Below are 23,377 nucleotides of genomic sequence, written 5' to 3'. Positions count from 1 at the left end.
TAAAGGAAAACCTACTTTTATTTTGCAATATATATATATATATATATATATATATGGCAAGGAGAGTTCAAAATATTCATGAATAAGAGAATGTGATGTATCCAAAAATGGGGTTGGATGAGATGATCCAATGCTAAGATTTCACCCTTCTTCTCTTCTATGAGAATTTGCATGGCAGAGCATGGCATAAAAGGGCAGAAGGCCTCCCCTTTTGTTCTCTTTTGTTTTTCAAAGCAAAGCTGTGAGTGAGCAAAGTTGGGGGGGGGGGAATCACCCTAACAAAGGAAATAGCCTCTGGTAAAACCCAGGATGAATGGTAGCTTTTCTTATGCAAAATACCCAAATCCTCACCATCCAATTGTCAGCTGAAAGTTTCGTCTCTTCACTTCATTTGGAAATGATTAAAAATCAAAATTCTTACTCATGATTGAGAAGTGATCAGAATTTCTTCTCTATAAAATGCTTTCGGAATTTTCAAATTAGACATATTTCTACTAATTTTCGAATTTTGGAGAATATTCTTTACATCCCTACTTCCAGCTGGCTTTGAGGAGGGCTGTTTAGATGATGCAAACCTTGAAGCCTGCTGAAAATTGCCCCCAAGCTGCCCTACGGGGAGAAAAGCTAGACTAAAAAGGGAGTGGTTGGTGTGGTTGGTGGGGTTTCAATGAGGCTTCAAAAAAGGCAGCTTCATGCCGCTATTTCCTGCTCATCTCTTTTGCCCCTAAATACTAGAAACATCTTTCAAGAAATGTCCATATGGTTTGTGTATAAAAAGCTAAGATTTATTATTATTATTATTATTATTATTATTATTATTATTAACATTTTGCACAAAAATGGGGCTTTCAGCCACAGAAAGAATTTTTTGGTACAAAAAAGTGAATTTGTCCACATAATAGTTGATAAAAGACTGAAATCTGAGAATGCTGGGGGAAAAGGTGCACAAATATTCATTTCCTCTTACAGTTGGGAGAAAACTATGGAAATGATTCATCATCACAGGCATAGATGAAATAATGGAGGATTTACATCCTAAATTATTACTTGGCTCTTTTTTTAAATTTTCCTCTCAGACAGTTCAATGTCATGTCTTTGCGTTTTAGGACCTTGTTTAGTTCTTTCATAGCTGCCCTCCCCAGTCCTAGTCTTCTAATTTCATGGCTGCTATCTTGGTTCTGGTCAATGGATGATCCAAGACAGGGGAAAATCTTTGTTTCAATTTCCTCATCATTTAGGCTGAATTTATATGTCTTCCATGGTCATTATTTTTGTTCAGTGATGTGAACATCTCTCAACCTTGTTTGATTCTTTCCCAGTACCACCTGTACTCCCTTCCCATCCCTATTGCTTTGAGAGACTTGCTGTTTGTTTTCCTTGCACTGAAATTTGCATATATTTTTTAAAAAATAATTCTACCTCATTTGTGAATATATTTGCACAATTTATTTCACTGTTGCAATTGTATTTTGCAATATTTACCTTGCCCTGTGTGCCCTTTGTTGATATGTGTCTTAAAGTTATTTCCCACTTATGGTGATCCTAAGGTTAACCTACCATAGGGTTTTCTTGGCAAGATTTTTTCTTGAACATACATTTATAACAGGTCTGGACAACTATGAACCACCAAGTCAAACACAGTAAACTGACCACATACAGCAACTGCCTGCCAAAAGTTCTTTAGCCACTTTGTTTTGCTGTCTGTTTGGGTCAACAAAGGTGTGTTTGTGTGGTGTTTGCAAAGTGGCAGGATCTGATACTCTACCATAAATGATTAGTCAGCTGCATGCAGTTTGTTGGGTCATGAGATCTGTAGACTTTATATAGAAAAAGAAACACATTTAGGAAAAACTAGGCCAGCTCTACTATTTTTTTTTAAGAAAAATATATAAATAATCATGAGAGACTTAAATTATGTCTCTTTAAATGGGAATTGTGATCTTTAATTGAATCCAATAGCTCTGCAAATGGACCAAATAATCTCTAATTGATTAGATCATTTACTTTTTATCAGCTCATTTTCTCCCTAAACTTGCACATTCTTGTATCGGCATTAACTTTCTTCCATTAACAGTTAATATTCAATTGCCTGTTTTCGTCACTGTGCTAATTAATTGAAAGCTGTATTTGGCTGGAAGGGAAGGAAAGTAACTTTCTTCCTTTCAGCATGGTATATAGCTCTTAAGTCCAATGCTCCTCAGTTTCTGTGACAAGCAGAGAGAGTTTTTGAAATAATTTTAAAAAATAGACAGGAAAGTGAAGAGAAGCAGATCTAGGACACAAAGGTAAAGTCCCTTTTAAATATATGTTTCCTACAAGAGAATAACTGCCTCTTGCAAGGTATTAAACATCCTCTATTCTCACTGACGTCAATGAGATGAAAGTGCTCAGTATCTATGCTGGATCAGGCACTGCAGTGTCCAAGTGTCACTGGAACATGCAAGCATATCTTGCTGATAAAAGAAATAAGTCAAAAAATAATAGTACTAACTATTTATATACACTGGCAGACTGATTCAGACAAGAGAAGATCTGGCATCTCTATGTGCCTGAACTTGCAGTGAGAGTGCAACTAGGGATGCTTGCTGGCAAATTTCATCTCCCTTGTTGCAATGATGTCAGCACAGTAACCTCTACAAATCAAAGGACAGGTGTGTTTCAGCCGGATGGAAACAAGAACAATGAGACAGAGGAAATCAAGGCAGCACAAACCTTGTTAGATGTAATGAACATGCACCAAATATTGCCACAGCTTTACCAATGCAGAAAACTTATTTTTCATAACTGTGGCACTCATTTTCCAAGTGCTCATCCATGTACATTCAGCCTTCCATATCCTTGGATTTTTTCATCCACAGATTAAATCACCCATGGCTTGAAAATATTTTATATGAGGGACACCACTTTACTAGGGCATAGTATATAATGAGGCTTGAGTATCCAGGATTTTGGCGTCCACAGAGAATCCTGGAACCCAACCTTAGTGGTTAATGTTGAGTTGTTAGAGTTGTTGAGTTCTTTGAATTCTCTGGTAGAGCTGTACTGTGAGAGGCAGGGCTGGGGAGTAGTGGAGTAAAATGTTTTTTTCTGAATGTTACTCCTACTCTTATAGTTTTCAAGTTTCAAGTTAACATTTATTGTACTAGCTGAAGGCCATGACAAAATGAGTTTATCAAAAAGCATAAAACATTTAACATTTATAAAAACCTCTTGCTCCTTTACTCCTTACTCCTACTACCCAGCCCTGGGGAAAAGCCCCGGATGCTTTGCAAGGCTGGTGTGTGTGTGTGTGTGTGTGTGTGTGTGTGTGTGTGTAAGTGTCTCTCTTTGCCTCCCAGTCCCTTCCCCAATGCAATATAATAAAATTGATTTTTGGTGTTTGCATGTACAATATCATTACTCCTTATTCCTACGCCTGCTCTTGTAAAAACCTCTTACTCTTTTACTCCTCACTCCTAGTCCTCAGCCCAGGTGAGGGGGACCCACTAGGGATGTCAAACTTTCTTAATTTCATTCTCACAGGAGAAGAATGAATCATTTGTTTGATTTTCTCCCTGCTGTCAGAAGGCCTCCAGAAAGTGCACAGTTTTCAAAAACATTCTCATAGCTAAGGATTTATTCAGAGAGCATCAGGAGGAGGAAGGCCTATTTTTTTCCTTGCACTTCTAGGGAGACAGAGCAAAGACCCTTTCCCCAAGACTCACCATTTTACTACCCCCTCCCCATTTTCCTGCTTTGAAAAAAATGTCCTTTAGAAGCAGAGGAAGCTTGTTTGCCGTTTGGTTTGCTGTATATTTATGAATGTTCTAAAGTTGTCAGCCAATGTGCCTAGGAGTTATCTTCTTAAAGATACCACTTCAGGATTACATATACTGCCTTGTTCAGGTCAGATCAAAGCTTGCATTGTCTTGTGTCTGGCTATCAGAAAATAGGAAGATGCTTTACTTAACCACCCTCTGCCCTCCACCAGCCACTACGTGGCTATGATTGGGCAAGGCACTATATTTAATCCCATCTATCAGACAGTAACTCTTATGCACATTGTCTGACAACTTGAGCTGTACATAAATATAAGACAACTAAAAGGGCAAACTGCCTTCCTGTGCTTCTGGAGGGCAAACTTTTCAATCCAAGATAATGAGTGAGGAAGGTGCAGATGAATGGTGATTCTCTAGGGCAGCAGTTCCCAACCTGTGCTCCGAGGAGCCCTTAGGGCTCTGTGTGCTCTTCCTGAGTGCTCTGTGGCTGCATCAGAAAAATGAACAAATTAAAATTGAATGAAATTAAAGAATAAGAATATGTTCTTATATATACTCCTAAACACCATTAACTTGTAAGACATAGGGTAGACCTCTTAGGGGCTCTGCCACATAAATAAGGGATCCGCGAGTCAAAAAGGTTGGGAACCCCTGCTCTAGGGGGTGGGGGAAGAGGTAATATTTTCTTTAATAAGGGTATTTAATAAAACTCAATCATTACAATGGGGTGAGGAATGGCTTCTCATTAAGACAATATCTTTGGTCAGGATTCTCCTTGTGATTTTTCAGCACTTGAGAAACTCCTTTTTCATTTAAAATATCCTATGAATATTTTTACATCTTTACTGTTGTGTGTCTTGAAGTCATTCCAGACTTATGACAACCATATCATTGGGCTTTCTGAGGCTGGGAGTGTGTGACTCACCTAACAGCACCTGATGGGTTTCCATGGCTGAGCAGGGAATCAAATCCTGGTCTCCAGAGTCACAGTCCAACATTCAAACCACTACATCATGCTGGATTTCCTGTTTCCATCTTAGGTGCAGAACATACTGCAGAAATAATACAGTTTGAGACCACTTTAACTCCCCTGACTCAGTGCTAGGGCATCCTGGGAATTGTAGTTTATTGTGGCACCAGAGCTCTCTAATAGAGAAAACTAATGTCTCACAAAACTACAGTTTCTAGAATTCCCTAGCATTGAGCCAGGGCAATTATAGGAGTGTCAAACCGGATTGTTTCTGTAATGTGTTTTGGACCTTACAACCCACTAAAGGTCTCTGCCAGAGAACTCTGATATTCCTTAGCAAACTGCTAATGCCAGAATACAACTGAATGGAACAATGGATGTTAAAGTAGTAGTCAACTGCTACATAACTGAGTACTGTAGAGACACTCCAGCTCTTGTGCTAAATATAACATCACTCTCGTCATTATTTCAGGGCATAGTCTGAAACAATCTGCTGAAGTTATGCAGGTCTAGGTTAGGTCAGTGCATATTAGGAAATGTATCACCTGTTACATCTCTGCACATCGGGCTGCTGTTAATGCTACAACAGCAAAGGCAGTAAAGTGTTGGCGACCCTACTTGTATGTTTCCGTAAAATATTAAAAGGCCAGAAGGGGAAATATGTATCTGAATGCCCACTCATTCATAGCAAAGTAATTTGATCCTATCTTTAAACGAAGTACAGAAAGACCAGAGCATGGTAGGAAAACTATCTCATGCAGAGTGACCCCTCTTTGATGAAATGCACCAGCACATTATAATTCAGTGAAAAGAATAGAATTTGAAAGTTCTGTGTCATATTACCTTCAGAACTAGGCAATTAAAGAAGACTACAAGTATCTTCTCTCTTACCTCTATTACACACTCTCAGAGTACAGTGTGATCTCACAAAACCCCATGAGACCTACAATTGATCTCTACATTAATATGAAGTTACGTAAAGGTAAAGCGGCAATGATGTAATCATCATCACCTATATATTAACAGCACAGATTAATAGCACAGACTGGGGATGAGTTGATGTTGGCGATGGAATTGAAAAATGTGTACTGTGGGCTAAAATAAACATCCAGAAGGGGTGGCTTGAATCAACTGTATGCCGCGGCCCCAATTCGCCTTGAAACTGCCCAAAAAAGGAGTGGCAAAAAGCCAGCTTGGCAGCCGCAATGTAACCAGAAGCCAGCTTCATGATGCTTTGGTATTGTGCAGCATGTAAACACCGCTGGAGTGTCATGAAGGTGTGTAAATGACCAGGCAGTGGACTGGATGGCCCTTGTGGTCTCTTCCAACTCTACGATTCTATGACTCTATGAAGCATACAGCGTGTAAATGTCATGCTCCTAAGCCACCGAGAAGATGGCAAAAAAGGGTCATCTTTTTCAAGCCTAAGGGAAGAAAAAGGAGACTTAACACCTTGAGAAGCATTTCTACTCTGGTCTGCAAAAGTGAAATTAAAAAAAAAATTAGGAACAAGCTCCTAAATCAAGGCAAAAGAGGAGTCAGATTGCCCACAGAATTCAGAGTGTCTACTGCGGATAAGGACTGAAGGAGTGCATTCTGAAAGAATGAATAAATTAGTCAGATAGAACATGTAACAAGATTGCACCACAATGCAATGTTTTGCTACAGGTTGTTTGGATCCATCTTAAACAAGTTGCTTCAGAGTGGGCCCATATTAACTCATTAAAATTGGTCATGATTTAGATTGAGCCTCAAGATGCAACTTCAAATGTCTACTTTTCCATTACCCTTTCAAAACTTACCCTTTAAAGTACAGAAGACAGGGAGGTTTGGCTTCCAAAAGATCTCATCCTTTAAGGCTTGAGTACTACCACAGGAATGTTTTGGTTGGGGGCATCTGCTAACACTGGGAAGCATAGAAAATGAAGTTCCCAATGCTTCTTGGTGTCACAAGATGTATCCAATCCATAAAGATCAGGTATGTTCATGAAGGTTTAACTGAGTATCCAGGCAATAAACATGCACTTTGGTTGTCACATTTTCTCCTTATCACAAACTTTTACCCCCAACAAATGCATGGGAAAGGAGAAGAGATAAGCAGAGGGTGGGTTAGAAGGGAGAAAAAATGTAGAATAGAGCTGTTAAAACTTACATCCAAACTTCAGAGGATGCTTGCCCTGAGTTGGAATAAGCTTGAGGAGCATAAGATGTGTATTTATACCCAGAGTCTCTCTCTTTTTTTAAAAAAAACCAAAAAACAAAAACACAGCACTATCACTGGGGGAAACTAAACCTTAAAGGTAATGACTATATCCTACTATTAAGCATAATATTTGTTCTTCCCAGAACAAAGATTCCTCAGAGATAAGTGTCTTAGCAATCAGACTTACAAACTGAACACATATTTACCTTTCAGTGGCCAGTCAAAAAAGAAGCATGCGAGACATACTCACCTAAGGAAAATGACATGCTATGATAGAAAGTTTTATCTCTAGCAGGAATACAGACTGAGTCTAATTTATCTGAAAAACCTGGGACCAGAAATAGTTTGAGTTTTGGATTTCCCCCCCCCCCCCAAATTTTTGAATATTTGCATATATCTTGGAGATGGGACCCAATTCTAAATATGAAATTCATTTATGTTTCACATGTACCTTATATACCTTATAAGCATTTTATTTGCATATATACCTCATACACTTGCACATATGCACCTTATACGCATAGCCAGAAGGTAGTTTATACACAATATTTTTTGAGCATAAAGCAAAGTCTGTGTACTAACCTTCAGAAAGCAAAGGTGTCACTATCTCAACCCATGCCAACAATTTTTGATTTTGGAGTATTTTACAATTATGGATAAGAGAGACTCAGCCTGAACCAAATGTGGTGAATGTACCATCTAGTTTGACCCTGTGTGATTTGCTTTGATGTCTGTGTGGGAATCCACATCTGAGTGCAAAACATTTGTCTGAATTTGTAACACCCCAGGAAGAGTTTCTGGTTGAGAAGGAATTATAAACTCCCCATATGGAAAGATGTTGTCCATGTCAGAGGCATTTGTGAACTAGAGGCAGTCACTGGCTCCACTGCTTGGAGATAGTAAATCCAGCATGGGCTTTACCCAAGGCAGTGAATCTGATTCCCCAAACAAGTACAGTACTTGGATAGTTTCCATAAAACTGAGAATAACACCTATAAAACTCAGATTCACTACCTTGAAGCAGCAGAACCACTGGCGGCCTCTGCTGTGGACTACATAAGGAATGTTCCAATTCTCTCCTTGTCAATGACAAAAAAATGTAACTTTATTTATTTATTTATTTATATACTGCTATTCCAAAGATCAAACTTTGTTTGAGGTGGCAGTAAATCATGGCTTTCTTTTTACATATTTGTTATTGCCAAGGAGAAAACTGGAATATTGTACCTAATTTCTGTAGCAGCCAAATATTTGGTAAATCAGTCAAGTTTTCTTAATGCCAAATCATCTCTATGGTGCTCATGTGTTTAATTCTAGAAAAAGATGCTTCTTAAAATACAATGGAGATGTGCCCGCAGTTGCTTGGTCCAACCATAGTTGTTCATCTACCTCAAGTGAATAACTTGTTTCCACAAGAGCATTGTAGAAAATGAAAACTATATCCAGACACTTGCCTAAATATGTGGATGAACAAAACACACACACTTCTATCAACTGTGTTACATGGGTCTCTTTGAAAACAAGGAAGACGCAACCACTGTGGCGCGTGCCACCAATCACTAAGACCTTATATCTTCAGGACCTATAAAAGCAGGCAATGGTAGAAATTCCAGAAACCATAAATAAGGAAATAGACAAAATCCAAATATTTAGAAATTCCATGACTAACCTGACCAATGGGTTCTTTCGTTGGTGGCTTTCCTCTTCTAGCTGTACTTGTAGCCAGAGTGGTAGTGGTTTCCATTACCGACGTGGACATCTCAGACTGCATTGCAGTGGCAGTTGACTCAGTTGTCATAGAGGAAGGCACTTCACCAACAAGTCTCACATTCCCTTCTATCACTATGTTGGCGTCGTTCTCGGCAGCCATGTTCAGGACTTTCAAGCCATTGTAGTACAGTCCGGAAAGCTGGCCCTGAAATGGATGACCCCGCTCCTTGCCTCCAATTTTTATCGTCGCTTGGCTATTGAAGATTGTGAGTTGACGCCCTGCAAAGATAGTATTACATACATGCAAAAAATGTTGATTGTGAACGCTACACTCTTAAACAGAGGATGACTTTAACAGATTATTATGGGGTGGAGAATGAGAGCAATAAACTATAAGAAAGGAAATTTGCTCATAATTCATTGCTTTTCAATGAGGTGTCTATGGAATGCAGAACTGTTAATCTAAATATTTTCTTAAACTTCTTTTTCTCCTGTGTGTGTGTACGTGTGTGTGTGTGCATGTGCACATTTATGACCGAAATAAAAAAAACCGAAAACTGTTTTTAATTTTTTGTAATCCATTTTCTGCAATATTTCCCTTCAACATTCTTTTATTTATTTATTTATTTATTTGGAGACGGGGTAAATTTTAGAAGTGGGGTGTGTGTCAGATGCTACTACACAAAAGGTAAAATACTGCAAGGACTGCACAATATTTATGTATAATATTTCGCTCTTACAAACATTCTTCTATGTAGCGATATATAATCTATAAATAAGTCATTATTTTAATACATCTTAAAGCTGATGATCTTCAAGGGTAAGTGATATACCTGTCCTATGTATGCTTTTAGTAAAACTGTGTCTCCAGCATGCTAGCTTACCATTCCTAGAGGTGACCTTCATATATGAATATGAATATTGATGCATTCCCCTGAGACACACACACACACACACAGGAGGTATGGGATACATACTGTATTCTGAGCATTTCAGGGTAGAGAAACAGAGAGGGAGAGAGAGAGAGAGAGAGAGAGAGAGAGAGAGAGAGATGTCTGCCTGTCTTTCTGCAACACTACCAAATTAAAAAAAAAGTAATGAAATAAAAATGTCTGAGATGTAAAAGCAATTTCAAGGAATGGTACATACATCAATGAAGAGTCATGTCACATTGCTATTTAAAATAGAATTCCTCATCAGTGCAAAACCATTATTATTAGTAGTATTAATAAACATAATAATTTTCTTTTGCAGATTGGGTTCTGCGCATAATAAAAGCATGCACACAACTTTAAGCTCTCTTTTAAGTCATGTTTGTTCCCAAATCCCCTTAGAAAGTAGCAAACGTTAAAGGGACTTCATCTTGTCTGGCAATCATACTGCCCACTATTTAAGATAACCTATGGTTTAAACAATGATTTTGCTTGTTTGTTGGTTGGTTGGTTTCAGGACCGTAATGAACATCTCATAACTACACACAGAGAGATTTAGTTAAGAATTTAGATGATGGAACATGTAACATAATCTATGAACGATTTATCAGTTTTGGTTAATGTTTGCTACGAGTACCTTCATAGATTGAGTTAGTGGATTATATTTAACAGTCCCTTTAACCTTAAGTTAACAGGGTAAGATTATTAAACAGGTGGTACCACTAAAATGTATAGAAATTATTATATACACGGTATGCAAATATTTACTCTACATTTTACTGTTTAAAATTTGTTTTTAATTTAGTTTTACTGAAAAATTTATTGTTTTTATGTTTATTGGTGTTACAATGAAGCACTACTCGGTTATGTTCAAATTATTTTTTTATTTGAAGTTTTAATCAATGTTTTTACCTTTGTCGAGTAGCCATTCATCAACTACTCGACCAAGCCGATATGGAATTCGCTGTCTAGCAATCGCCAGGCGCTCGTTATCATTGTTTCCTTTAAAGTTTAAAGAGACATTTCATTGGTTAAAATCTGTAAGGTCAAAGGTTAAAAGTTAATACTTAAAGCTTGAGCTATACAGTTGCCACATGATTGTTAGGTTTGTTGGTTTGTTTTTGAAAAATTTGGAATTTTTTAAAAATCTCTTCCTAGAACATGTCATGGTTCAGACTTTTCATTCATTCATTTATTTTATTTTAGCCAACAAAATTATTCCTATGTTAATTGAAAATTAGAAATCTGCATTTGAGCTAGGTTATTAAAACTTAAGTTATAGACAGACCCCAAAAAAACCAAATTTAAACATCAAACACTAGCTTTACAAAAAGAATGCTCATGACCTCAGGGTTTTGTCTTTTGCCTTTTGCCTTTTTTTGATGTTTCTTATTAACTAGTTAAAACATGTTCAGCTGAAACAGGTTTAATTTTGCAAAATACCTCTTGCTCCAACCTCTTAGTCCAGGTTAGTCATTTAAAGAAGAAGAACAGTACAATGCTTAACCACTGTCAAGGACACACTTACTTCTGAGATCTAGAAATCAATCTGATATAATTTATTTTCTACTCAAGAAAAAAACACATTTAAAAAAAACATGTCTCTAACTTTCAAACCAATTCACATACTGAACAGGTGATAAAAGAGAAATCAAATAAACATAAGCATCCAGTTATCCATTGCTTGCACATAACCATAGTCTGTCATGAAATAGTTTTCATATACAATAGCAAGGCTTTGACAAAAGAGACCAGGAAAAGAAACACCAAATTGTTTAGAAGTATCTAAAATCATGACCCAGAGAAAACAACTTACACTTAATGTGTCACTGGAATGAAAGGGAAGGGAGTCCACCACCCACAGAGCTGCTGATCTCAAAAGAAATTAAGCTTGTTTTCTTTGTTTCTTTGGAGTGGAACCTTTAGAAAGTGGAGATTATTAAACACTCCCATAACCGGATATGTTGTGATATACAAACTACTTAAGGGCAACTGACTTCATTGTTTTTGATGCCCAGTTATAGTGCTGAAGAGTAACAACATGATGACTGCCTTTCGAGGATGAGAGAGAAATGTTGTATAGTGCAATGCTTATCAAAACAGTAGTCCCTGGACAAGTACTGGTCCTCCAATCCATTGGCTACCAGTCTCTCACAAACTTCCAGGAAAGAAAGAAACAACTGTAACCCATGGGAAAAAATAATGGAGGGTTCCCCTGCCCCATATCAGATAGCTTAAGAAGCACTGGTGTAGCGGACACTTGCCAGGAAACAGGCCATTGACATTTTGAATATCAATTTCTACTCTCCTTTGCAGCAGGTTTCATTGGCATCTTCTTTTACATTGTCAACCACTCATTTTAATTCTGAAGGCGACTGCCAACTATGGCATGCTTGCTTGCACAAGCTGAAGGATACAGAGTCTGTGCCAAATAGTAAGCAGTTCATGGGAAGTAGTTACTTCTTAGCCTAAATTCTCCCCTTTTTTGGTTGCTGCATGATTTGCAGATGGGGACAATTCCAGTGATTTGTAGGAAGGGTTAAAGTAACAAGGGTCTTTGGGGAAGCTTCTAGCTGGATGCCAGTACCTCTCTCACTATTGGGGATATGAGGAAATCTCAAAGGGATTCTTGTGTTGTCTTGCCACAGTGAGAGAGTGTCCCACTGACAGTCCAGTCCCCTTGAGAAGATACCACTTCAGGACAGAGATGCCAAATGTCTCCCCCTGCCCCAATGGTTTCTGCAATTTTTCATGCAAAATGAAGATAATTTGTATGAAACTCCTGCCTCAGTGAAAAAAAATGACATTATCACCCTCTTTTGTGAAGCTAAACATGTGTGCACACAAATGTACACACACAGATATGGGCAGTGGAAATAATGCTACATAGCAACATAACCATCATTTGGGGAGAGGTGCAACTGCTAGTTGCCAGCTACTGGAAGACAACTGCCACTTCAAAATTGTTAAAGGTCAGTGGAAAAGGCAGAAGCTGGAAAAATTGTTAAATTATTTTCTCTCTCATTTTCCAAGTATTCAAACTGAGAAGCAACTCCCCTTTGTGGTCCAAGACCTTAAAAAAGAAAGAAAGAAAAATCCCAATTTTTTTTTAATATATATTTATTCACATTAACATTTTGGAGTCCCTGTGCAGTTCACTCCCCCCAACCTTACACACAATTAGCAGCTGGTTCTATGCAACAGGTTTTTAGAACAAGAATCGGGAGACAGACATGACAGAAAGTGTGTCTGTGCCTTCAGGTCTTCTGTGGACTTATGGTGACCCAATGTATTTTTCATAGGGTTTTCTTAGGCAAGAAATACTCAGAGATGGTTTTGCCAATTCCTTCCTCTGAAATATAGCCTAAAGCATTTACTCTTTGTTGGTAGTCTTAGCCAGGTATTAACCACGGCTATTTCATCATCATCATCATCATCATCATCATCATCATCATCATCATCATCATCATCATCATTTATTTTTATCCCGTCTCTCTATGCAACACAATTGGGGTGGCTTACAACATTTAGCCTTACAGAAACTACCATGTTTTATTTGTTGCAGTTCTCCAGGTCTAATGGATCATTGTGGGTGAAGCTGCCCAGAAAATCCCACAGTGTAGTAATCCACATCCTCAGGCTGTATGCCTAAGATGGGAGTTTACTGGTCTATTTGAATAGAGACCAGTAATTTGATTGGAATTGGTGTATTGTGCCAGGTCTGGGAGACAGTTAGGGGTGGGGCTAAGGTTATTTAAGCCTGCTCCTCCTTCCCTTCTGCCTCTTCCAAGAATTGTTGTCCCGCCTCGACTTCAGCGTGGCTTTGGTGGTCACTTTATGGGCCAGGTAGGAATTTCCCCTCTTTTTCTGAGGGTTTTTTGCCTATCTCACACTGTTGTTCTTGGCACAGGAAATTGTCTCAGGTGTGGACTTAAATAGGCGGTCACCGGTGGTTATGGGGGGAGATGTAATAGTCTGGTGAACACCTATGGCACCCACTTGGGGTGAAGGTTAGGCCTCTTTGACTTTCTTCTTAGGTCTTGTGAGTAAGGAAAGAAGAGACCTTCTTGGGGCTGACCTGGGATATAATCCTCAGTCAAGTCTGGTGAGTTGACTGTGGAAATCTCAGGCTGGCGTACCAGATGCAAGCTGGCCGGGAAGCAATCCAGTCATTGGGTTATCCTTGGAGCTCAGGTGTCTCATCCAGGGGAAGCTGAGGAGGTGGCCTGAGGCATAGACCTCCTGCCACAGCTGTTCCCACATCAGGTTGCTCCCCTCTAGTTTGCACGTATTCAATACTTGGGCATGGACAGGGGTAGCGTGTCCCTGTTAGTGCTCTTAGACATCTCAGCGGCTTTCGATACCATTGACCATGGTATCCTTCTGGGACGCCTGAGAGAGTTGGGAATTGGTGGCACTGCGCTCCAGTGGTTCCATTCCTACCTCTCGGGTCGGTCCCAGATGGTGCAGCTGGGGGACGTGTGCTCCGATAGGAGGGCACTTACATCTGGTGTCCCTCAGGGAGTCATTCTGTCCCCCATGCTATTCAACATTTACATGAAACCGCTGGATGAGATCATCCGGAGACACGGGGCGAGGTGTTATCAGTACGCTGATGACACCCAGATAGTCTTCTCTGTGCCTCCGGCTGCTGCAGTGACCAGGGATGGCATCTCTCCTCTGGATGCCTGTCTGGAGTCGGTAATGGGCTGGATGAGGGAAAACAGACTCAGCTTGAATCCAGAGAAAACGGAAGTGCTCGCGATAGGCTCTCCTGGCCCAGGAATGGTTGTTTGTCCACCTGTCCTGAACGGGATCACGCTCCCCGTGAAGGACTCAGTTTGCAGTCTGGGGGTGCTTCTGGACTCGTTGCTCCATCTTACATCTCAGGTGGATGCGACGGTCAGGAGCACTTGTTATCAGCTTAGGCTGATACGCCAGCTGCGACCCTACCTGGGCCGGGGGGACCTTGAAACGGTAGTACATGCTCTGGTAACCTCTCGTTTGGATTTCTGTAACGCGCTCTACATGGGGCAACCCTTGTACCATACTCGGAAGCTTCAGTTGGTTCAAAACATGGCAGCGAGACTGGTCACTGGCTCTTCCAGGACCAGTCACATAACACCAATTCTGAAAGATCTCCATTGGCTGCCTATTCGCTTCCGGGCACAACACAAGGTGTTGGTTATTACCTATAAAGCCCTATATGGCTTGTGCCCAGGGTACTTGGAGGACCGCCTCTCCCCATACATTCCACCCCGCACACTCAGATCTGCTGGGAAGCAATTGTTACGTGTCCCAGAGGCAAGATATTCTACCACCACTCAGAGGGCCTTTTCTATCTCGGGCCCCATCCTCTGGAACTCGCTTCCGGACGAGCTCCGCTCGGCCACCTCCCTAGAACACTTCAAAAAGGGACTTAAAACTTTTTTGTTCCAGCAGGCTTACCCCTAACATTCCATGTTGCCCCCTTCTCTCTCCTCATTGTTTTTGCAATTTTGTGCTAGTTGGAAAACTTTTTAGCTGGATTTTAACTGTTGTAAGATGTTGTAAGATTTTGTATTTTCTGTATTTTAATTTTGTTGTATATTGATTGTATTGTGTTTTTGGCTGTTGTGACCTGCCTTGATCCCAGGAAAGGCGGGCTAAAAATAAAGCTTTTATTATTTATTATTATTATAAAAATGGTTATAAATAGTTAATTCCTTAAATAAAGTGGCCCTATTTCAACTCACATTTGTGTCTGATCTCGTTATTTCAAGTTAGACAGCAAACCTTGGAGACCCAACAGATAAGGTGACCATGCTGGGATTGATGGGTTCCCAATTCTAGCCATGTTAAATTTACACTGCTATCAGTATGCAAAGGGATCTTGTAGCATCTTTGACACTAACTGAAAGATAGAAGTTGGCAGCCTGTGCTTTCATAAACTTGAGCTTATTTCCTCAGATGCACTTCACCTAATGCATCTGAGGAATTCAGCTCAAGTCTAGAGAAGTTCAGGCTACCAACTTCTGTCTTTCAGTTAGTCACAAAGGTGCTATAAGATCCTTTTGCATACTGATTTTCCAGATTAACACAGCTATATCTTTGAATTAAACTACTGATAGTATATAAAATGTGGACTTAGAATTTCAGATTAAAGTGGATAACTGTAATTTTTTACAAACTCATAAGAGCTAGTACATCACAAATGTGAAGCAATCTTTCTAGTTAACAGAGCAAATACACAAAGCTGGTTATTACAGTAATCAAAATCATGGGAATAGCTTCAGAATGAACTTTAGAAGAAGACGTGTGGTAAATAGTGCCTTGAAAATGTGCCTTCTCCCACATCTCACTTTGCAGTGATGTGGACTTCCAACTCCCAAAGTCAATATTTCCACTTGGATTATTTTAATTCTGAAGGCAATTCATGGTAGAAAATCTCAAGATGGAAGATGCTCCAGCTGGGGAAAAATGTTAAGTAATTTGCTGAGAGCCTCACAAAACATCTGTGTTAAGGTGGGACATTGAAGCCAAACTTTGTCACAATGCTGAATAGAACCATAATCACCAAACTGAAAGTATCTAATTTTTCTAGGGCCCTGTACCATAAAAATAGTAAGTAATGAGTAACGAAAAACTGTTTTAATTCCTTAGCCATAGCAGTAATTGTGTCCCCAGTTAGGATTTTTCTAGAAATACCAACTCATCCCTTAATAGAGTCATTCTCAAACTGTGGGGCAGGACCCCGTGTGTGTGAGATAGTTGCTCAGTGGAGGCACAAGAAATGTCAGCATGCAAGTACAGCAAATGGGAACACGAAATTCAAGCCTATGTGTATGTGTGTGCACTGTTGAGGACAGACTGGTCCCTGCAAAAGCAACACTAAGGGCTGGAACAGATGCCCCATTAAAGATGCCCTTCCAGGCATCTTGGGAACACAGCATTTACATGGCGCATGCTCCGATAATGTCCAGAAGCCCATTAGCTGCCCAGACATGGACAGCTTCAAGATGCTCTGGAGGAATGGTGCTTACATGCTGCATGCCACTGGAGCATCTTGAAGCTTCCCTGGGGCTGTAGGGGGGCCGGGAAAGCCGATTCTTTCCCAGCCCAAATAAGAGTGGACCTTTTCTGCTCCCATTTGGGCTGGGTTCAAGGCAGACTGAGGACACAGCATGTGTTTGCTGTGGCCCCAGTGTGTTTTCAATAGGACCGGCTTCAAGCTGCCCCTTCTTGCCAGTCTGTTCCAGCCCTTAGTATCTTCCCCTGTTATGCCTTCCTCCAACCTCAGACATAGCAAAAATTAAGTTTCCTCTTTTTTATTCATTTCTTGCTCAGCTACTCTGAAGGTCCTATTATTGGCACAGTAGGCCTTAGGGACCATAAGGCAAGCAAAGGCCAGCCTGCTTGGCTCAGGAGACAGGGAAGCAGGAAGACAAGGGTGCTGAAAAGGCCCTGCTGTGACGTCTGCATGTTTCCCCATTATGCTTTCCTCTAACCTCAGACACAACAGAACATCCACCTTTGGGGCAGCAGGCACACTTCCCTAAGAAACTACAAAACAATTTTTCTGGTGGTAGGGAATGAATTGAAGAGAGGAGGCAGAAAGCACAAGAGCTCAGCATTAGGTCAGAGGCTGCATGCGGCACAAGAGGCTTGTATGAAAGAGGTGCTATTGATAGGATGCTATCTGTGAGGTGAATAAAAATATTAAACACGACAGAAAGAAAATATTTTTATTCAAGTACTGTGACAAGAGAGGAGCATGATGTCCTCATGTAGATGGAAATTATTTAAGAACCACTTCCTTAGTCAACTCTTCTAACTAATTTTTATTGCTTACCTTCCAACAGACTCATGAAAGCACATGGTGTTAGTTTGGTTAATTATGTCAACAATCTATGGTTTTTCTTTTTACTTAAATACATTTCTCCACAAACTTAAGTTCTTCCATTTTAAAGATCAAATGTCTACTGAATGCTTATTTTAACATTTATGCCTTGACTTTGTAATGAGTAAAATCACACTTAACATAGGTTACAAATTAAAACAAAAAATCATCCAGACTTAAAAACAGCCTTTGTTCTTGGAATTCTTGCTAGACTTTGAAAAGTGGTAGCTTTTCAGCATAATATTCCAATCAGCAGTGTTTTCTTTATTTTTAAAGTTCTTTCCAAAACCCATTCCAGCTAAAACTGTATGTTGTCTGGAGTCTATGAACTTCAGAGGTTTTCTATAATATTCTAAAATCCACAGACTACATTTAATTCCGTTTGCCATAGTCTTGCACCACTGGGAGCTAAATAGCAAATGAAAAGTACAGAAATTGCCAGTTGATTTGTAAAGGTCACCCATACACAATAATTTTTGATTACTTTGATTCATCTCTCAAAAGAGAGTAAATGTAGAGGAAAATGTGCCCAGAATTTAACACCAGTAGATATGTGCAGGCTCTTCACAGATTATACCAACAGTATGGTATGAAACCAATCAACATCAAATCTAAAACTCATGACATGGCCAATTTCATGGGTGTAGCTCATACATCCTCCATCAGGGTTTGCTAGTGGATCTGCTGCTTTTGGGTGGCACATCTACTCCAGATTTTACCACTGCTCTCTCTGCAGATGTTCCAAATTGAATGGAACCTTTGCTGCTGGTGGAGTACTGGCAGAGCAGTGGTGGGAAGGGGAGAATTAAAATCAAGAGTGCATTTTCCCAACCATGGAAACAGATCCATCTGCTGCCCTACCCTTTGTCCCCTCTCAGTGTCCATGCAGGTTTTTGCTGTGCTCTCTCCTCCATTTACTAGGCAACAGGACCTTTCACACTTGCTCTTTTACCTTTTTGAAAAATTCTTCTTAGGGACTTCTGCCACCATGTGACTGAAGATGGTACTGCAGATCACATATAGTTTTAAATTAACTGTAGTCAGTTAAATCATCTTAAAAATAATTAACCTGAAGAGTCCAACCCCAAGAAACACCTTGGCATGCTCACACATTTCAAGTATCTAGGTCCTATCATCCTGTAGCTAAGATGGAGAGTAGGCACGCAAATCTCTCTATTTCATTCTTGTATGCAATAAAAATTTAAAAAATAAAACAAAATATAGAATCAAGTTTTCTCCCTTGCTGGTTGAAATTTTCACACCCTCATAATTTAATTATTCTTTTTTTCTTTTCTTTTTTCTTTTGCATTCTGAGACATTTTTGCCAAAATCACTTGCACATTCAAAAAAAAAAAAGTTTTCTTTAACACAAAAGCCATTTTTTTTAGAAAACAGTGTCTTTTCCACAACAGATACTGGCTTGAATTCTACTGTTAGTTCTAATTACAGTAAGGTAACCAAATCAATTGGATGTTATCTATGTGTTGACTCACCACTCAATGGATCCACTTTAGTTGGCACTATCAACAGGATTATAGCCAAACTTTTCTATGCAAAAATATTTCGTATAGAAATAATGTAAAAGTGAAACAAAGCCTATGGTTGTTGACCTCCCCCAGCACACATGATGATAACTTCCTATTCTTTACTTTCCTAGGCCGGTTACAGACCGGCACTTGGGACGTCCGCAGGACGTCCCATTTTAAAAAAGGGGCATCTCTTCTAGACACCCCTAGCTCTAATACGGACTCTGTCCGTACAATATGGTGCTGGCCGTTCCAGTGGCGCCTCGCGACGTCATTAGGGCGCCGCAGAAAGAAGCTCCATTTTGGAGCTTCTTTTTTGCTCCGCAAGGGAGCCGTGCGGTGTGGCTGCGACGGCTCCCTTATAGAGCAAACTGTGGTGGTGGCAGACCGCCTCAAAGCGGCAGTCTATAACCCGCCCTAGAAACATTTCTTTCTCAGTAGAGATGAATTACATTTCCATCCTGAATTTTCTCCAGTGTTGCAAGATGGTGTGTTAGGCTGAGGAAGAGGGAATGACTGGTCATGCAATATAGACTTGTTGGCTCAGTGAAGATTTGAATCAGCCTCACCCTAACCACTACAAACTCCTATTCCCAGAAACCACACAAGCACCATGAGGTTAGCTCTATCTCTATCAATCCAAAAGTCTTGTAAACTACAACAACCTTTCCCACATATTCACACTTTTCCAAGGAAAGTAATGACAGGCTGAAAACAGATGGGGGGGATGGCTGTTTTGCACATCTGATAAAGATCACCTCTTAAATGCACCAATATCCACTATGGTCAAAATCCTGTTCATGTCATCTGCATGTATAAGTGAGATTGCACTAAGTTTGTTGTTTGAGTCAATCCTGACATGGCAACCCTGTGGATGAGACATCTGCAAGTTCACCTATCCTCCACTGCTCTGGTCAGGTCCTGCAAATTCATATCCATGACCTTCCTGAATGAGTCTGTTCATCTAGCATGCAGTCTTCCTCTGCTTCTCTTACCCTCTACTTTTCTTAGCATTATTGTTTTGTTTGTTTGTTTGTTCTGGTGATCTGTGCCTTCTCATTATGTGGCCAAGGTATCTCAATTTGATCATCTTGGCTTTCAATGAGGTTTCAGGCTTTATTTGTTCTAGGATCCATTTGTTTGTCTTTCTGACTGTCCATAGTATCCTCAACACTCTTCTCCAATACCACATCTAAAAAGAGCTGATTTTCCTTCAGTCTGATTTCAATATATTTCTTGAATATATAATTGTTTCCAGTCTGGCCAATCACCCCCTCCCAGACCTCTTTGCTGCCCACCAGCTCTCCTGGTGGAGATGGCTATGTGTTCTCTGTGATGGGGGTGCACAGAGAACTACAATAAGTAGCAACAATGAATACAGAAATTAAACAAAGATTTACTCAACCATAACTTCCATATTCATGATGACTACTTTGTCACAACTGTGATACTATTACCACAATTATTACCACCACCACCACCACTCCAATATTTTACTGGCACTGGCTTGCATGGGGAGAGGGAGATCCACTTTACTAGCAACTGGAGATGGTTGAATGTTTCTGTCAAGTTTTTGTTTGTTTGTTTTGGTGGAGGATTCACACTTTGTTCATATTACACACAAAAACTGAATGCGGCTTTTGTGCAGAAAATAGCATCTTCCCATAAGTACTATTTTCTGTGCAGAAAATGCAGTTCTATACAAGAAAATGTTGTTCTCTGCACACACAGAGAGGGGAGAGAGAGAGAGAGAGAGAGAAATCCACATGAAAATTTGGTGCACAAGAAGTCTGTGCATTGGCTGTAGATTTTTTTGTGCCAGAAAAAGCATTTTGTGCACAGAAAATGCTGCTTCCTATACAGTGAATATTGTTTCCTATGGACAAAAGTGTGAATTTTGTGCAGAATACATCCTGGACAATGAAGAGTCTCATCAGGCTCAAATTTTTCATTTCCCATTTTGTGAAAGTCAAAAAACACATTTTTGATCCTTTTAAAAAAAGTTTCAAATACTTTTCCTCTTTCTATTAGGATCTATGTTTGTTTTTGTTTTGAAGGGACAACTACTTTACAATCCATTGACCAATTCTTAATAACTGGGCTTTAAAATAAGGAATTTTGGGCTGACACAGATGGCCCTGAAGGGGCAGCTTGAAGCCGCCCCTTCCGAAGATGGATGGGGACCACAGCAACCATGCACCGTCGCCCCAATCTGCCTTCAACCTGGCTGAAAAAGGAATGAAAAAGATCCGCTCCTTCTTTAGCTGGCAAAAAGGCAGGTTTCACTGCCCCGTGGTGACTTGAAGCTGCTCCGGCAGCATGCAGCATATATACACTGTGCCACCAGAGTGACTTGAAGCCACCCACATCTGGGTGGCTGCCCGGCTTCCAGGCATCATCGTGACATGCAGTGTCTAAACACCGCATGCCAATGACGTCCTGAAGCTGGGTGTATTTATTTGTTTGTTCCAGCTCACAGTTTGTTTAATTTTAACATGAATATGCCTAAAAATATTCATTTTTTGTTTGCTACAACATTCTAACTTGTGGCTGGAGGAAGAAACTGGCATTGTTAAGAGAATGAAACTGAACCACTGAGACTGTTTTCCGTGGCATCTGTACATGGGTCTCCCTTTATTCCATTGCCCCATGTAATGAAAACCATGGTAGAGAGCTAAGATACTGTGCTGCAAAGAAGAAGATGGCACATCCTTTTCCTGGAAAGATTTTGAGCCTGGCTTTTTAGGAATACACAGCAGAAGATGGCTGACAAACGTGCAGAGCATAAAACGCCAAAAACATAAAACACAAATGTTATTAATTATGGAACAATAACCAACTGCAGGGAAAATAAAATAGCACAGTCTTTTCATTTTCTTTGTTAAAGCAAGTTACTATATCTCAATTTAAATTCCACATACAAATGCCATCTGGACTAGCATAGTTCAACACTGGTGACAAGACAGTGTCCCCAGGGGCTCTGAATTTAGCAGACTAGCTGGGCAAGCATTGAAATATGCAGCTCTGTTTTCCAATGCTTTCTCACTCACTTCTCTGCTCAGCTCCTGCTCACTGTCTGCTAATCCACATGCTGCAGTGCAGCAGTACTGGTGCCAGTGTACATTATGGGAGCAGAACAATGCAGGCATATGGTCTCAAGCCCTTTCCAAAGGCTTACATTGTGCCCCAAAGGAACAAGCTGTCTAAGCCAGCCACACCAAGCCAGCAAGTAGAAAAAGAACACTGCTAGGGCTTAGGTAGAGACTGGCAGCTCCTGTGTCAGTGGAGTGGTCAATCTGCTCTGGGTATGACGTTAAAAAGCTTCCAAAGTGCTGAACCTATCTGGCGTCTGTAGTTCAGCGCCTTGGAAAGCCTCATTAAAGTTGGGGTTCAAAACTAGACTGGACTCATTTAGGGCCACCAGCAACCACTGTATGTAGATGGGAATCATTGGTGGTGGTGAGGAACTCAGAAGAAACAAAAGCTACTTTCTATAGCTATCCAGTTTTACTCAATGGGGCCAAAACCTGTAGACATTACATTTTAGATGATAACTCCCAGAATCTCCCAGCCAGCATGGAATACTTCCAGAATCAATATTTAGATTCTAGGAAATGTAGTTTAAAAAGGAACTTCTCCGGGGTCTCAAAAGACCTGCCCTTGGTTGTGGGATATATGGAACTTTAGAGGGTCATACCTCCTGCTGAACCTTTTAAGATATGTATTTTTTTTAAAAAAATGTTCAGCTAAAAATACCACCAAATGCTGCTAAGGACCATGGGTACAGGTCTGCCACATTTTTCCCTACCCATCACTCTCTCCGGTCATTTCTGGCCCAGGAGAGGTCTTCTTGGAATTAACCTGTAATTTAAAAGATAATGCATGTCTAATCATAACTGACTGTAGGGGGCAGAGCCCATCTCCGTTACTAAGCCAAAGAGTCAGCATTGTCTGAAAATGACTCCAGTGGTCATGTGGCCAGCATGACTGAACCAAACCTAGCAGTTCAAAAGCATGCAGTTGCAAGTAGATAAATAGGTACGACATTGTTGAGAAGGTAACAATAATGTCGTACCTATTTATCTACTTGCAACTGCATGCTTTTGAACTGCTAGGTTGGCACAAACTGGGACTAGTGGCAGGAGTTCACCCCTTCATGCAGGACTTGGGCCTCGAACTGCCAAACTTCTGATCTTCTGATTGTCAGAACTGGTGTCTTAACCACTAAGCCACCAAAGCCCATAACCTAGAATTAACCCTATATATTTCTTAACTGTCAAGAAACCCTGATGAGAAGAATCCTGGAGTGGTAAGTATGTTTACATTTTGGGCCTTATTCTGAGCAAAATTTGCATAGAATCCAGAATTTTCTGGAAAAGAAGCAGCATTTCTCCCTGGA

The 23,377-nt window shown here is 40.2% G+C and overlaps 1 protein-coding gene across 30 annotated transcripts in view; it reads right to left on the bottom strand.

Moving 5' to 3' along the window:
• NRXN1 (neurexin 1) overlaps positions 1–23,377 on the bottom strand; it is a 1,287,731-nt gene that overhangs the window by 138,238 nt on the left and 1,126,116 nt on the right. For 22 of the 30 annotated variants that reach the window (XM_089528929.1, XM_089528930.1, XM_089528933.1 and 19 more), the window contains 2 exons: positions 10,486–10,575; positions 8,601–8,920 (listed from right to left, as the gene is read on the bottom strand). In XM_089528929.1, the coding sequence (XP_089385055.1) occupies positions 8,601–8,920; positions 10,486–10,575 (410 nt within the window). The remainder of the gene's footprint in view (positions 1–8,600; positions 8,921–10,485; positions 10,576–23,377) is intronic. The other 8 variants (XM_089528947.1, XM_089528948.1, XM_089528951.1 and 5 more) reach the window with 1 other exon arrangement.

The sequence above is a fragment of the Sceloporus occidentalis genome, unplaced genomic scaffold, assembly GCF_023333645.1.
Source record: "Sceloporus occidentalis isolate IW3139 unplaced genomic scaffold, rSceOcc1.0.p SCAF_6, whole genome shotgun sequence".
In the NCBI taxonomy this organism is placed as follows: Eukaryota; Metazoa; Chordata; class Lepidosauria; order Squamata; family Phrynosomatidae; genus Sceloporus; species Sceloporus occidentalis.
This window is presented reverse-complemented; position numbering and strand designations above follow the sequence as displayed.